Source organism: Hyla sarda, chromosome 3 (assembly GCF_029499605.1).
Source record: "Hyla sarda isolate aHylSar1 chromosome 3, aHylSar1.hap1, whole genome shotgun sequence".
Lineage (NCBI taxonomy): Eukaryota > Metazoa > Chordata > Amphibia > Anura > Hylidae > Hyla > Hyla sarda.
This window is the reverse complement of record NC_079191.1, coordinates 436702657-436720224: the sequence shown is the minus strand read 5'-3', so window position 1 is coordinate 436720224 and position 17568 is coordinate 436702657. Positions and strand designations below refer to the sequence as shown.

Genomic DNA, 17568 nt, shown 5'->3' with positions numbered 1-17568 from the left:
CTCGCTGACCTAATTTTATTCAGGAAGAACTTTTTTATTTATTTTTGTAGAACTGTGTGAGCCCTGAGAGGAGCGCCCGGGATTTATGTGACAGTATTACCTTCTTTGTAGCAGCTAAAGAATATCATTCTGTGTCCTGGAGCTATTGGGCTGTGTAAATAACTAGAGATTAGCGAACTTACAGTAAATTCGATTCGTCACAAACTTCTCGGCTCGGCAGTTGCTGACTTTATCCTGCATAAATGAGTTCAGCTTTCAGGTGCTCCGGTGGGCTGGAAAAGGTGGATATAGTCCTAGGAGACTCTCTCCTAGGCCTGCATCCACCTTTTCCAGCCCACCGGAGCACCTGAAAGGTGAACTAATTTATGCAGGATGAAGTCAGCAACTGCCGAGCCGAAAAGTTCATGACGAATCGAATTTACTGTAAGTTCGCTCATCTCTATACATAACACATAGGAGTTCATTACTCGGGTGTACCTCTTTAAATACCTCCTTAAAGTGGTACTCCGCCCCTACACATCTTATCCAGTATCCAAAGGATAGGGGATAAGAGGTCTGATCGTGGAGATCCCCCCCTCTGGGTACCCCTGCGATCGTGGCTGTGGCACCCCAGACATCCAGTGCACAGAACAAACTTCACTCAGTGTCGGGATTACTGGCGATGCGGGGGGCAGAGGCTCGTGACTTCACAGCCACGCCACGCTCATGATGTCACGACCACGCCCCCTCAATGCAAGTTCGTCACGCCCCCTCCCATAGACTTGCATTGAGGGGGTGTGGCCATGATGTCACCAGCCTCCAACGTTCTAAGCGAAAAGGAGATCGCAGGGGTCCTCAATGGCAGGACCCCCGCAATCAGACATCTTATCCCCTATCCTTTGGATACTGGATAAGATGTCAGGGGGCTGAGTATCCCTTTAAAAACTTAGTTATTTTTGCTTTACTGCAGTCAGCACCTGTTTAGCTGCTTGTGACAACATGGCTGTATTTTATTTATTTTGTAATAGATGATGCGATCACTCTCCGCTGCTCGTCTCCATGATTGATGCCTTTTAATATCGAGTGATCTATTTGATGCTGTAATAAAACAAGTCAAGATTCTGCAATTCCACCTTCTAAATGACAACCTGCATCAAAGGGGGTGAATTTATTGGGCTCTGGTGAGATGGGTTGATCTTAAAGGTCATGCAGTCTGACCTATTGTTCTTACCCAGGCCTGTAGAACGTGTGTACTTTTGTATCTGGCAGGCTATGTTTACCTCAGTATTCATACCCAGTGCCAAGGCACAAACACTGCAGGCATGGGTGGCATTCCCCCTGAGCTATTTGTGGCGTTCCTTGTCTCTGGGGCTGCGGCGTGTCCTTCAGCTGTTTCCTATCCTATGACTGACACTCTCTCTTTTTTGTGCGCTGATCTGGTCTTTGTAATAAGATATATTTTCTCTCTTCCAGGTCTCTCCCCTGATCTACAGTCTATGGAACAGATCCGCAGAATCATGAGGCCCACAGATGTCCCCGACACAGGTAGAGTCCTCCATGAGAAGCCTTCACATTCCAGAAAAGGGGGTAGTGTGGTAGAAGTTCTTTAATCCTCGCACCCAGAGGTCCAGAAATCCTGCTTGCCTGTCATAGGCCAAAAATAGCCCCAGTGCCGGATTAACAGGAATTTGACATTGTCCATAAATCAGGAGATGACCACATAGGGCCATCTGCTCTGATGCCTCTGACACGCATTGGAGTAGACGAGAGGAAACAAGGACTCCAGGGGGCAGTGGTGACCTCTAGGTGCGTATACACACTGTATATCTGTACATCTGATATTTAGGAATTTCTGGTAATCTGTTAGTCCAGACAGACTTGGAATTTTGCTGGACTGCACAGATGCAATAGCTCTTAGGCCTTACCAAGTAGCTCAGCATTCGGGATGGTCATTGCCAGGGTGAAGTTTCTCATTTGGGAGTAACCATTATTTACGTGTGTGGGAGAGAGAGTGGAGACGGCACCACTAGTAAAGAGTTAAATGAGGGTTATCTTCCGAGCCGGAATGGGCTATCAGCACAGCATACGGAGAATCACTGCATTCATACCACGTTTTTACAATACAGTTCCCGTATCAGGTTTTTGAGCCCTCAAAACCGGACTAAACTGTATCAAAATGTGTGTAAAAATTTTTAACCCGTATACGGTTTTAAAAATGATGACCGGTTGTACCCGGTTTTAAGAAGAAAAAAACGTATGTTTAACTTTTCACTCCATTATGAATAAAGTTTCACTTGTTTGATTGAAATTCCAAGAAAAAAACTGGATGGTGAAAAGCGGATGGAACTGTAGACACATACAGTTCTCTACGGTTCCCATTGACTCCCGTGTTAAAAAATAAATAAACTTTATACGGTTTACTACGGTTTTTCACCCGGACCAAAAACCGTAGTAGGATACAGTTTTGGGTACGGGGAAAAAAAACGGACAAAACCGTACAGGATTCAAAACAGACACAACCTGATGCATCTTTTGGCATACAATTTCCAATGGAGAGTCAATGCATACGGTTCCGTACGGTTTTCACATTGATAACATATATGGGAACTGTATTGCAAAAACGTGGTGTGAACCCGGCCTAAGAACGTCTTGTGGTGGTGCTGGAATAGAAGGCAAAGGAAAGCCTCAAACATGCGGTATACTAGACAATAAAACATCCGCACGCACCGCTGGAAACGGGACTCCATGCTCCTATCTGGAGAACCGGGACTGCAGGCTTGTGTGGGCGCTCAGAGGCTATCACCGGAAATTTTGCGCGGCGGTGAGTGCGGATGTGTTTTATTGTCTTGTAACCATTATTTGCTGAAGTAAAAAGCCTCCTCCGCCCATAGTTTACCTTACGGGCTGATCCGCGCAGTCTTTGCATGATTTCCATTTTTCCCCCCATCTCTTGGCGTCCTTTGTTGCGGTCTGTGTACGTGTTGCTGCTGGTTGAGCCTCTATGGAGAGAAGCTTGGCAGGGGCGTGTAGACGAGTGCAGCTGCCTCCTGGAGTGAACACTCTGTACCTGGAATTCAGGGACAGGTTGTTATTTACTTCAGGCAATTTCTTCTTACTTTTTTGCTTTCCCAGATGTTTATGGCATAATCTGTCCTGATTGTTATAGCTGACAGTATATATTTCCCATCATTCTATTACCTACCATGTGTTTCATTACAGTCGGACTGGCTGTAAGGACCTTCATCAGATAGGCTTGGCTCACACCACGTTTACACTTTTTATCACAAGTATCAGCCTGAATCCTGCCCGAGAAGGGCGCCCACGTGTATTATGGAGAGCCGCGGTTTTAATGGGACTCAATAGTGCAGCCTGCTGACTTATTTAACCCCTTAAGGACTCAGCCCATTTTGGCCTTAAGGACTCAGACAATTTAATTTTTACGTTTTCATTTTTTCCTCCTCGCCTTCTAAAAATCATAACTCTTTTATATTTTCATCCACAGACTAGTATGAGGGCTTGTTTTTTGCGCGACCAGTTGTCCTTTGTAATGACATCACTCATTATATCATAAAATGTATGGCGCAACCAAAAAACACTATTTTTGTGAGGAAATTAAAACGAAAAATGCAATTTTGCTAATTTTGGAAGGTTTTGTTTTCACGCCGTACAATTTATGGTAAAAATGACGTGTGTTCTTTATTCTGAGGGTCAATACGATTAAAACGATACCCATTATTATATACTTTTATATTATTTTTGCGCTTAAAAAAAAATCTAAAACTTTTTTACCAAATTTGTACGTTTACAATCCCTTTATTTTGATGACCTCTAACTTTTTTATTTTTCCGTATAAGCGGCGGTATGGGGGCTAATTTTTTGCGCCATGATCTGTACTTTTTTTTTGATACCACATTTGCATATAAAAAACTTTTAATAAATTTTTTTATAATTTTTTTTTTAAATAAAATGTATTAAAGTAGGAATTTTGGACTTTTTTTATTTTTTTTCGTTCACGCCGTTCACCGTACGGGATCATTAACATTTTATTTTAATAGTTCGGACATTTACGCACGCCGCGATACCAAATATGTCTATATAAAATGTTTTTTACGCTTTTTGGGGGTAAAATAGGAAGAAACGGACGTTTTACTTTTTTATTGGGGGGGAGGGGATTTTTCACTTTTTTTTTTACTTTTACATTTTTTTACATTTTTTTTTACACTTGAATAGTCCCCATAGGGGACTATTCATAGCAATACCATGATTGCTAATACTGATCTGTTCTATATATAGGACATAGAACAGATCAGTATTATCGGTCATCTCCTGCTCTGGTCTGCTCGATCACAGACCAGAGCAGGAGACGCCGGGAGCTGGACAGAGGAAGGAGAGGGGACCTCCGTGCGGCGTTATGAATGATCGGATCCCCGCAGCAGCGCTGCGGGCGATCCGATCGTTCATTTAAATGGCGAACTGCCGCAGATGCCGGGATCTGTATTGATCCCGGCACCTGAGGGGTTAATGGCGGACGCCCGCGAGATCGCGGGCGTCGGCCATTGCCGGCGGGTCCCTGGCTGCGATCAGCAGCCGGGATCAGCCGCGCATGACACGGGCATCGCTCCGATGCCCGCGGTTATGCTTAGGACGTAAATGTACGTCCTGGTGCGTTAAGTACCACCTCACCAGGACGTACGTTTACGTCCTGCGTCCTTAAGGGGTTAAATTAGCCAATATGGGAAGAATGGAGTAAACAGGTGACTCTGTTCGGGCCACTTAAATTAAATGGTTACAAACTGTTCCGAACGCTGGAGCCGGCGCTGGGAGCTCGTATCATAGCCCTGCCCCCTATGACGTCATGCAAGTCTATGAGAGGGGGCGTGACAGCTGGCACGCCCCCTCCCATAAACTTGCAATGAGGGGTGGGGGTATGACATCGCGAGCTGCCGGCTCCAGTTTGTTCCAAACGCTGAGCAGCGGAGTACCCCTTTAAATGGCCCCCACTACTCTCCACCACAGTATATGGGATGTCGACTTGATACCTGTGACAGTAAAGTGATGACGCGGTGTGAACATGACCTTAGGCTCAGGATTGGGGTTTATTTCTCATTCTCAATATCTTTAGTGAAGAATTTGTTTTGTGTCATCTGACAAATTCAGTTCTATGGGGGAGTTTTCTGAAAACCTGTGTAGGGGGCAGTTGCCCATAGCAACCGGTCAGATCACAATTAAAGCAGCGCTCAGGTTGCCATGGACAACTGCACCACTTTTCCTCTGAACAGGTTTTGATAAATATCCCCATTAGTGCTGGGCGATATACCGGTTCATACCGAATACCGAAATTTTTGTCCTGCACGATATGAATTTTTCCCATACCGCAATACCGGTTAGGCTCCTCCCCCAATGAATTGATGATCAACCCAGTGCTGCGCTGTCCCTACATCGGGGAACTAATCATATGTGACCCGCGGACGCTGTTCTGCTTCAACCCCCCCCACCCCCCCAATGTCAGGGGTTAGGGTGGGAATCTCGGTGCTGCAAAAAAAAAAAAAAATCTTGTTCATGGTTATGTTTATGGTTTCAATTATCATATTTAGTCCCTCTTAACTTAAAGGCCAGAATTACAATGCACCAGGTAAGGCAAGGCGGGCACTCAGTTTAAAACATGGCAGACCCTTGCAAAAACAATTAAGACACCGTCTTAATTGTGTAAATCAGGCTAAAACGTAGTTTTTTACACACGTTTTGATACAGTTTAGTCAGGTTTTGAGGAATCCGTTTTTTCATCAAAAACCTGGTACAGGAACCGTATTGTAAAAACATGTGAACCCAGCCTTAGAAAAAGATGTAACCCTGGAGCATAGAAGTCTGTACCAGATTAGTTATTAGGGATTGAAGGCTTAATGTGGTGACTGTCCTCATGTCCCGGTCATATGGAGGTGTGGATTACACTGACCTCTCAAGACATCTGTGTAAGACTTTGGGTCACGCTGCGTCCTCATGATTCTTCTCTCTTTCCGGCAGGTTTGCTTTGTGACCTCCTGTGGTCAGATCCTGATAAAGACGTGCAGGGCTGGGGCGAGAATGACCGTGGGGTTTCCTTCACCTTTGGCGCAGATGTGGTTAGCAAATTCTTGAATCGACATGACCTGGATCTGATCTGTCGGGCTCATCAGGTAGGATCTAAGTGGACACAAGCACAGAGTGATACTGCTGCATACCTACCAATATCTATGGTATATTGCTTATAGCAACAATGATCATATTTTATAATACGTTTTATTAAATTGCAATCCTTCAGTAACGAATACAGTTTATAAGGTTTCGGTCAAATTGCCCTTCATCAAATAATCTGAAAAACAGAACCAAAAATATATGCAGATCAGTAAGACATTTAAAAGGGTACAGTCCGGAAACAAGCAAACAAAATTGGTAGACAAGTGTATGAATGTAATTGGGAGATATGGTTGTCAGACTAAGTGACATTGTAAGGGACAAGTGCAGATCTCTGAATATAATAGAATACTGTATTCACACATGCAGGTATCCTGCGCATTTTTGATGTATAGGATTTGAAGCCGAGGAGTTCAGTGTAAACTAAATGACTGAACATAGCTTCAAATCTGCAGCTTCAAGGGGTGCTGTATATGTGAATAGACCCTTAAAGGGGTACTCCCCGCAGAGTGAAAACCAGGTTCGGAACCCTGTTTTTGTGCTGCGGGGGTCAGCCATGCCTCTCGTGACATCACGACTACACCCACTCATGCAAGTCTATGGGAGGGGGCGTGACTGCCGTCACGCCCCCTCCCATTGACTTGCATTGAGTGGGCACGGCCGTGATGTCACGAGGGGCATGGCCATCCCTGCAGCGTGAAAACAGCGTTCGGAGCATTTAGTTCCGTATGCTGGCTATTGGCGTACACCTTTAATGAGAAAATAGTCTATTTTGATGTTTCCTTGATTCGATTGACTAGTATTTTTCCATTATGCACAAATATACATATGAGGCTATGTTTACATGGTGGAATTTCTGCCAAAATTTACTGCCTATAGACTTTAATGGGCTTCCACTGTCCCATTCACACAGCCGAATTTTCGCGTCTGCAGTTCTGCCATTGAAATTCCATATTCTGCAAAATGTTAAGACCTATCCTTAATTTTGCACAATTCTGTGGCAGAATCCCATTAAAGTCAATGGGACATTGAATATCAGCCGAATTCCATGTTTTTGACAACAGAATTCCACAAAAATTCCGCTGCAGTCCCGATCACCAATCTTTGCTGAACAGAATTTGCGTGGAATTCCACCGCGTGAACGTGGCCCGAAACTGATAAAGGGAACATTCAACTATTTATGTGGATCAGGCAATATTTTACACTTACACGTAGGCACACACACAGGGAAATTTATCAAAACCTGTGCTGATAAAAAGTTGGTGTTGCCCATAGCAACCAATCCGATGCCTTCTTTCATTTTTAAAGGGGCCTCTCAAAATGAAAGAAGCAATGTGATTGGTTGCTATGGGCAACTGGTCAACAGCTATCACGCCCCCTGCCGTAGGCTTGCATTGAGGGGCAGAGCATGATGTCACACGGGGGCGGAGGCATGACATCACACGCCGTTGGCCCTGTGGCCGCTGGTAATCAGACCCGGAGCGAACATGCTCCTGGGACTGATTACAAACTGGGTGCCGCATGCAAGATCACGGGGGTCCCCAGCGGCGAGACTCTGGGGATCAGGCATCTTATCCCCTATCCTTTTGGATAGGGGATAAGATGTCTAAGCATCGGAGAACCCCTTTAAACAGATTAGTAATTTTCTATTAAAAAAATCTTAATCCTTCCAGTACTTATTAGCTGCTGTATGCTCGACAGGAAGTTGTATTTCTTTCTGGAGTTTTCTTCAGTCTGACCACAGGGCTCACTGCTGACACCTCTGTCCTTATCAGGAACTGTCCAGAGCAGGAGAGGTTTGCTATGGGGATTTGCTCCTGCTCTGGACAGTTCCTGACATGGACAGAGGTGTCAGCAGAGAGCAATGTGGTCAGAAAGAAATACAACTTCCTCTGGAGCATACAGCAGCTGATAAGTACTGGAAGGATTAAGATTTTAAATAGAAGTAATTTACAAATTTGTTTAACGTTCTGGCACCAGTTAATAGGAATTTTTTTTTTATTTCCACCTGAGTACCCCTTTAAGTCTGTGCAGCAGTTCAGGAATGTGATGTCACAGGCCCGCCCGCTCAGCCAATCAGTAGGTGACACAGGATGCTGCTGATTTTCTGACCAGGCCTATTGTCATGTTCTGCAGAATACCAAAGGGAGAAAGTATATGGAAGTAGTTGGCCCGGTCAGCGCTGACTGACAATAGGACCATGCGGACATTGATGTCCCCTTAGATGTCAACGTCTGCGGTGCGGATTCCACCAGAAGAATGGACGAGACCGTGCCGTGGGGGCAGATTTTCAGCGGCTGAAATTCCGTAGTGTGCACTGTGCTGCGGAATCCTATTGCCAGCAATGGGATTCTGCTGCACTGGAATTTGGGACTGAAATTCCTGAGCGGAATTCTGGTTGGAAATTTCTGTCATGGGTGCACAAAAAAGGCTGAAATATGCACAAATAGCCACAATTGTCTCATTATTACAGTATTCTTCCATTATGTACAGAGATCTGCTATTTTTCTCTTTTCGATGCCATGTTTAGACTATATATTGAAATTCACATTTATACACTTATTTGCTTATCATATTGAGCTTTTCTGATATGCATAAACAGTGATCCCCCGACATACGATCATTTTAGCATACGATCACTCTGAGCCCATTACATGGTGAAGGCAGCATCAACATACGATGCTTTTTTATGTTGGGGCCATCGCATAAACAGCTATCCTGCAGCACAGACTGCTTCAGCGTCCACCGGATAGCCGTTTACGGTGCCCCGTGTGGTCCGCTGACGATCACTTACCTGTCCTCGGGGCTCCGGCGCGTCCTCTTCATGCTCCGCTGCATGGCCGTCGCTCTCCGTCGTCGTCATCACTTCACTATGCATGCCGTCCCGTCATCCAATAGGAGCGGCGTGCGCAGCAACGTGATGACTGCGATGGAGAGCGCTGATCCAGAGCAGCTGTGACGGTCTGGTGCGGAGGGGTCATGATGATTGTGATTGGGAGCGATGATCCAGGGCAGCGGTGACGGTCTGGTGTGGTGGGGACGTGATGACGGCGATGGGGAGCGATGATCCAGGGCAGCGGTGACGGTCTGGAGCGGGTACACTTGAGTATAACATTCTATATTACTATTGCACGGATCCCTCAACATACGATGGATTCAAGTAACGATGGATCATTTGGAATGAATTACCATCATATGTTGAGGGATCACTGTGTCTTTATTCTGTTCTTCATATTATCTAATGAAGGTCAGACTGAAAAGTTACATATTTGTTTTTGAAGGATTGCAACTCGATAAACACGCCATATGCATCATATTTCAATGCTAAGTTGTTACAATATTGATTTAAGGTGTGGCACCGGATAGTGCTCCACGAGTGCCGAATTATATGCTACTGATATACTGGTTATACCTACATCTTAGAACCGTGACTACTACTATTAAACAAATGTCACAACCTCCTCCTAGCCCTATAGCTGTAACAGGAATTATGTTGTGTATCGCCCAGTAATGACAGTATCTCGATCATCACAGCAGCTACACATTATGGCGCCGTTTACAGATTGCGATATTTCTTTTGCCCCTATAATGTGGGCACAGTATGTGACTGGTCACTGTGGTGCTGGCAGCTGACATTGCCTCTCATTTGTCCCCATACACAGGTGGTAGAGGATGGTTATGAATTCTTCGCAAAGCGGCAGCTGGTCACCCTGTTCTCTGCCCCAAATTACTGCGGGGAGTTTGATAACGCTGGCGGCATGATGAGTGTGGACGAAACCCTGATGTGCTCCTTCCAGGTAAAACAAGGGCCTGACCTGGGGTTATACATTGTACATTGACCGTGCCCAGTGTGGGAAAGCCTAAAATGGTTCCACCCTGCTGCACGGTGAGGGTAGGAATCTCCAAAAGACACACTGGGAGAGAGAGAACTGCAGAAAACGGGCATCGCTGAAAGGGGGCGTGAAATACATTTTATGGTCTAAACCAGTGTTTCCCAACCAGGGTGCCTCCAGGTGTTGCAAAACTACAACTCCCAGCATGCCCGGACAGCCAAAGGCTGTCCGGGCATGCTGGGAGTTGTAGTTTTGCAACACCTGGAGGCACCCTGGTTGGGAAACACTGGTCTAAACTTTAAACTAGATAGTCTACAGATGTCCAGATCTTCAGTCAGCCCGACTCACTGTGATTAAAAATGTTCTAGATCTAAGGCTACATTCACATAATGATTTTACTTAATCCCAGTTGCACCATTTGGTCACCCACTTGTTCCCAATCCTGTGGATAGGCGAGAAGATTAAATGTATTGGCGTTCCCCTTTAACCTCTTAAGGACGCAGGGCATACCTGTACACCCGTAGTCCGCTCTCTTTCTATAACGCAGGGCTGTGGCTAACCGCGATCAGTGACGCGCACTATTAACTCTTTAGACGTGGCGTTCAAAGTTGATAGCCGCGTCTAAAGTGAAAGTAAACTACTCCCGGCTAGCTCAGTGGGCTGTTCGGGACCACCGCGGTGAAATCGCGGTGATCCCGAACAGTGTTCCTCCTGTGTTTCCCGAACAGTGTTCCTCCTGTGTTTCCGATCAGCGAATGACTGCTCCGTGCCGGAGATCCAGGCATGAAAAGTCAAGCTGCAGAATCATTGTTATCCCATAGGATAACATAGATCAATGTAAAAGTTCAATGTGTGCAGTGTTATAGCCACTAGAGGGGGCTATAACGCTGCAAAAAAAGTTACTAAAGATCATTTAACCCCTTCCCTAATAAAAGTTTGAATCACCCCCTTTTCAATAAATAAAAAAAAGTGTAAATAAAAAATGTGGTATTGCCGCATGCGGAAATGTCCGAATTATAAAAATATATTGTTAATTATACCGCACAGTCAATGACGTACACACAAAATTTTTTTTCTCCAAAGTAGCGTATTTTTGGTCACTTTTTATATCATGAAAATTTTTTATAAAAAAGCGATCAAAAGTCCGATCAATACAAAAATGGGACTGTTAAAAACTTCAGAACACGGCGCAAAAAATTAGCCCTCATACCACCCCGTACACTAAAAAATAAGTTATAGGGGTCAGAAGACGACTATTTTAAACGTATACATTTTCCTGCATGTAGTTATGATTTTTTCCAGAAGACCAAATCAAACCTATATAAATATTTATATCGTATGGACCTACAGAATAGAGGTGGTGTCATTTTTTTATCGAAAGATGTACTGTGTAGAAACGGAAGCCCCCAAAAGTTACAAAATGTCATTTTTTCTTACATTTTGTCGCACAATTTTTTTTACATTTTTTTTTTTCCCATTTCGCTGTAGATTTTTGGGTAAAATGACTGTTACTGCAAAGTAGAATTGGTGGCGCAAAAAATAAGCCGCCATATGGATTTTTAGGTGCAAAATTTAAAGAATTATGTTTTTTTTTTTTTTTTTTAAGGAAAGGAGGAAAAAAGTGCAAAAAATGGAAAAAGTCCTTAACGGGTTAGAGGGAATGTGTCACCATTTTATTTTATTTTTTTTATGAATAAAATTATTTAACCCCTTAAGGACTCGGGGTTTTTCCGTTTTTGCACTTTCGTTTTTTCCTCCTTACCTTTTAAAAATCATAACCCTTTCAATTTTCCACCTAAAAATCCATATTATGGCTTATTTTTTGCGTCGCCAATTCTACTTTGCAGTGACATTAGTCATTTTACCCAAAAATGCACGGCGAAACGGAAAAAAAAATCATTGTGCGACAAAATCGAAAAAAAAATGCAATTTTGTAACTTTTGGGGGCTTCCGTTTCTACGCAGTACATATTTCGGTAAAAATGACACCTTATCATTATTCTGTAGGTCCATACGGTTAAAATGATCCCCTACTTATATAGGTTTGATTTTGTCGCACTTCTGGAAAAAAATCATAACTACATGCAGGAAAATGTATTCGTTTAAAAATGTCATCTTCTGACCCCTATAACTTTTTTATTTTTCCACGTACAGGACGGTATGAGGACTAATTTTTTGCGCCGTGATCTGAAATTTTTATCGGTATGATTTTTGTTTTGATCGGACTTTTTGATCACTTTTTATTCATTTTTTTAATGGTATAAAAAGTGACCAAAATACGCTTTTGGACTTTGGAATTTTTTTTGTGCGTACGCCATTGACTGTGCGGTTTAATGAAATGATATATTTTTATAGTTCGGACATTTAAGCACGCGGCGATACCACATATGTTTGTTTGTTTGTTTGTTTTTTTTATGGGTAAAGGGGGGTGATTCAAACTTTTATTAGGGAAAGGGTTAAATGACCTTTATTAACACTTTTTTTACTTTTTTTTTGCAGTGTTATAGGTCCCATAGGGACCTATAACACTGCACACACTGATCATTGTTATCCCATAGGGACCTATAACACTGCACACACTGATCATTGTTATCCCATAGGGACCTATAACACTGCACACACTGATCTCCTATGCTGATCACTGGCGTGTATTAACACGCCTGTGATCAGCATTATCGGCGCTTGACTGCTCCTGCCTGGATCTCAGGCACGGAGCAGTCATTCGTCGATCGGACACCGAGGAGGCAGGTAAGAGCCCTCCCGGTGTCCGATCAGCTGTTCGGGACGCCGCGATTTCACCGCGGCGGTCCCGAACAGCCCGACTGAGCAGCCGGGATTCTTTCAGTTTCACTTTAGAAGCGGCGGTCCGCGTTGACCGCCGCTTCTAAAGGGTTAATACCGCACATCGCCGCGATCGGCGATGTGTGGCATTAGCCGCGGGTCCCGGCCCTTGATGAGCGCCGGGACCGAAGTGATATGATGCAGGATCGCAGCGCGATCCCGCTTCATATCGCGGGAGCCGGCGCAGGACGTAAATATACGTCCTGCGTCGTTAAGGGGTTAAAGATAAAGCACTTAATTTATTTATTTACTTTTAGGACAGTGTAGTTTTAATGTTATTAATGGAGTGTGTACTGGGGGCTGCTATTACTGTAGCCTCTTTGTGGTGTGTCACTTCACAACACCTACACAGTTGCTTTATGGCAGGCACAGGGCATAAGAAAGTTAAGCCTGAGAGTGTCTCATAGAAAAGCATTGACTGCTTACTGCACATGTGCATAGCACAGATTAGGTGAAATGAAAGGGGGAGCCGGCACCATTTTCTTGAAGTCCCTGAGGAGCAGTGACCTATCAAGAGACGGTGGAATTGAAAAACCCACAATACCCGCTCCCCCTCTCCCCCGCTCCTTTTGCACATAGGCAGAGGAGGAAGGTAGAAGAACAAGGTTCTTTTGCAGCAGCCAGACAAGTTGCTTGCTTCACCAGATTCCTCATGTTCGCTCCCTCTGCTGGTCAACAGTTGGAGATATGACAAGTTATAATAACATTTTTCATATTTTATGACACATGTATTTAAAAAATGTGAAAAATTCATTAATCTCTCAAATAAAAAAAAATCACATTTGGTGACTCATTCCCTTTAAGATCAGTTTAGGCTGGATCGGCCTTATCGACTAGTGGTTTGGGCCATGTGCATACGAATGTATTAACTGTATTAAATGTATTAACTTCATTCTCATCTGCTTCATTATGGTATATATTATGATATATGATATATTTTTCCTCCTCTCATAGATCCTGAAACCCTCAGAAAAGAAAGCAAAGTATCAGTACGGGGGATTGAACTCAGGACGCCCCGTGACGCCTCCCCGGACAGCCAACCCTCCAAAGAAGAGGTGAAGAGCCTATCCTACCAACAAGACTACACCAGATCCTCCATCAAGACAAACTCCACCTTATAATAAGTGTGCACTGTTAACATCACCCAGCCATTCTGACCCCCTTTTAATAAAATGTCGCACGCGTTTACCTTCACGAGACAGGTAAAAGGATTCCAGAAAGTTATTGTCCAAATCCGCTTCATACCAAACCTTCCCCCCCCCCCCCCCCCCCAAAAAAAAAAAGTATATTATGCACATAACATAATAAGCCCCAAACAACATCGCAAGAGGTCCGTGTTTCTAGTAATGCAGCTAGTCCCCCAACCCAACAAGGACCCTGCAAGACCGCCGCCTCGCTGTCCGTGTCCTGCCGCAACGGCATTTGTCACGCCAACCCTTTCAGTGCCGGCTGGATCTGCAGGACTTAACCGTGCTAAATACATTTTACAGCGCAACATTTCTTGCGTCCCTCCCATTATTCCTCCTGGCATTGAAGGGGTTACACTTTACCTTTTGTCTCTAAAACTTCACTGCTTTTATTTTTTTTTTTTTTATAGCATTAGTTGTATATTCTGAAAGAAATGAAACAATAATCATCACCCGTTGTGTGTGCCCTGTGGTATTTTTGGCTTCCACCGCTTGTAGCATTTTTTTCTCTTTATTTTTTTCATGTTTGTTTTTTATTTGTCTTTTTTCCCCCATTTCATTCTGTTGACAAACGACCACTTTTTTTTTTTTTTTTTCTGTTCTAATCTGCTTTGACATTAAAGATGACTTTTTCTTGGTACATATGGTTTGTGTACAGCTTGCTTTATAACATGTACAGCCTGTTAAAGGAGAATGAGCTGATACTGCAACGTATCTATCCTGTAATGTTCATTAGATGTTTCCATGTGTGTTTTTTTTAAAATACTGACACATTCTCTGTCTCGGAGCATCTGTGGTCAAACGTCTCTCCTCCTCCCCCTGTATCCCTCTCTCTCTCTCCTCCTCCCCCTGTATCCCTCTCTCTCTATCTCTCTGTTTTTACCTGTTTCAGTTGCAATCTATTACAGCATGTATAGAGTAAATGTTGGTTTGCACATTAAACACTTCTAGGTTCTGACGGCACATCCCACGTTTGCATTTCTTCTGGATGCATTTTCTGGAGTAACGCTGCATTTGAGCTCTGGAATTAGAGTTTAGAAGTGACACTTTGCAAACTGTATGTGCTGCTGAGTCTCCTCCTGCCCCAATGTCTGGATTAAAGGGGTACTCTGGCCCTAAGACATCTTATCCCCTAGAGGATAAGATGTCTGACCACTGGGGTCCCGCCGCTGGGACCCTTGCATTCGGCACACACCTCTTTGAGCTGCATGCCAGGTGCCGACCACTGGGCTGGAGTATCGTGAGGTCACAACTCCGCCCGTGTGACGCCCCACCCCCGCTATGCAAGTCTATGGGAGGGGCGTGACTGCCGTCACACCCCTCCCATAGACTTGCATAGCGGGGGTGGGGCGTCACACGGGGGCGGAGTCGTGAAGTGGTGATTAGAGATGAGCAAACTTACAGTAAATTTGATTCCTCACGAACTTCTCGGCTCGGCAGTTGATGACTTTTCCTGCATAAATTAGTTCAGCTTTCAGGTGCTCCCGTGGGCTGGAAAAGGTGGATACAGTCCTAGGAGACTTTCCTAGGACTGTATCCACCTTTTCCAGCCCACCGGAGCACCTGAAGGCTGAACTAATTTACGCAGGATAAGTCATCAACTGCCGAGCCGAGAAGTTCGTGACGAATCGAATTTACTGTAAGTTCGCTCATCTCTAGTGACTATACTCCAGCCCAGTGGTCGGCACCCGGCAGTGCGGCATGCAGCTCAAAGAGGTGGGTGCTGAATGGCAACACATCTTATCCCTTATTCTTTGGATAGGGGATAAGATGTCTTAGGGCCGGAGTACCCTTTTAAAGGGTGCATGACGCCTACACGCACTGTGAATACAGCCCACAAGCTCACTTGGGGGTATTGGTGCCCTGCGCCCCTTAGGCAGCAGTAACGGTAGCGGGGGGGATGTCGGTACGGCTCGTACACAGGGCAGCTTCCACTGTGTGTAGGCTCTATGGACACTTTCATTTATTTGCGAGCAGCAGTCACTCTATATAAACAGTAAGTTGTATTCTTTACAAGTAATCTACTAACTGCTTTGTTTTTGTTTGTTTTTTTTGTTTTTCAAATTATTTTTTTCTTTACGTTCAATAAAATGTCATTAGAAAAAAAAAACGCCTGCCTTTCCTCTCTCTGGAGGTCTCCCGGTGCGATCTAGAAGAACTCCTGTGATCTTGGTGACGTGCTCTGTATTATCACATATTTTGGTTTATTAGACCTTTTCCTAAAGTGTTGAAAAGATTCCCCCCCCCCCCCCCCAAAATAATAATCTTACAACCTATGCGGCAGTCATTGCTCCCTGCTCTATGATTTAGATCTATGATCTGGAGAAATTGAGAATGTCCGGAGTTTACTGTAATTTTTGTATAGTTTAAGAGCATTTTATCTGGAGTAGTCCCATGTAGAAAAATGTATCCCCATATTTAAGGGATAGGGAATTAGTGTATAATCCTGGGAGGTCCAACCTGTATGGCACTCCGGCTCTTTTTGCGCACAGGGAGGGATGTCAACACCTCCATGCATCTCTATGGGAGAGCCGGAGATACACGAGCACACCAGCTCCGACCCCTGCTGTGTGTGTGCAGGGAAAACCGGAGCGCCATACAGGAGCAGGGAGATCAAACTTATCCCCTATCATTTGTGAAAGGGGATAAACCTTCCTACATGGGACTCCCCCTTTTATTTTAATGGATTACCTATAGACAGGATCAGTACAGGATAGACCATTTTTGTTTGTTACATCCTGTATTATACTCCAGAGCTGCACTCACTATTCTGCTGGTGGGGTCACTGTGTACATACATTACATTACTTATCCTGTACTGATCCTGAGTTATATCCTGTATTATACTCCAGAGCTGCACTCACTGTTCTGCTGGTGAGGTCACTGTGCACATTCATTACATTACTTATCCTGAGTTATATCCTGTATTATACCCCAGAGCTGCACTCACTGTTCTGCTGGAGTGTTCACTGTGTACATACATTACATTACTTATCCTGTACTGATCCTGCATTATATCCTTTATTATACTCCAGAGCTGTACTCACTATTCTGCTGGTGAGGTCACTGTGTACATACATTACATTACTTATCCTGTACTGATCCTGAGTTATATCCTGTATTATACCCCAGAGCTGTACTCACTATTCTGCTGGTGAGGTCACTGTGTACATACATTCCTTATCCTGTACTGACCCTGAGTTATATCCTGTATTATACTCCAGAGCTGTACTCACTATTCTGCTGGTGAGATCACTGTGTTACATTACTTATTCTGTACTGATCCTGAGTTATATCCTGTATTATACTCCAGAGCTGTACTCACTATTCTGCTGGTGAGATCACTGTGTACATACATTACATTACTTATCTTGTACTGATCCTGAGTTATATCCTGTATTATACTCCAGATCTGTACTCACTATTCTGCTGGTGAGATCACTGTCTACATATATTACATTACTTATCCTGTACTGATCCTGAGTTATATCCTATATTATACCCCAGAGCTGTACTCACTATTCTGCTGGTGGGGGTCACTGTGTACATACATTACTTA

The 17568-nt window shown here is 44.1% G+C and overlaps 1 protein-coding gene and 1 long non-coding RNA gene across 2 annotated transcripts in view; one reads left to right on the top strand and one right to left on the bottom strand.

The window, feature by feature from the left end:
* Nucleotides 1–14084, top strand: part of PPP1CB (protein phosphatase 1 catalytic subunit beta) — a 57001-nt gene extending 42917 nt beyond the window's left edge. Inside the window, exons 5-8 of the mRNA XM_056568573.1 lie at nucleotides 1453–1524; nucleotides 6001–6152; nucleotides 9813–9947; nucleotides 13778–14084. Of these exons, the coding sequence (XP_056424548.1) occupies nucleotides 1453–1524; nucleotides 6001–6152; nucleotides 9813–9947; nucleotides 13778–13882 (464 nt within the window). The 3' untranslated portion in view covers nucleotides 13883–14084. The remainder of the gene's footprint in view (nucleotides 1–1452; nucleotides 1525–6000; nucleotides 6153–9812; nucleotides 9948–13777) is intronic.
* A 313-nt stretch (nucleotides 14085–14397) lies between these two features.
* On the bottom strand, nucleotides 14398–16109 carry LOC130363158 (uncharacterized). The gene is made up of 2 exons (XR_008891743.1): nucleotides 15699–16109; nucleotides 14398–15205 (listed from the first exon to the last, which is right to left on the bottom strand). It is a non-coding gene; the product is annotated as an uncharacterized LOC130363158 (long non-coding RNA).
* Nucleotides 16110–17568: the final 1459 nt, after the last annotated feature.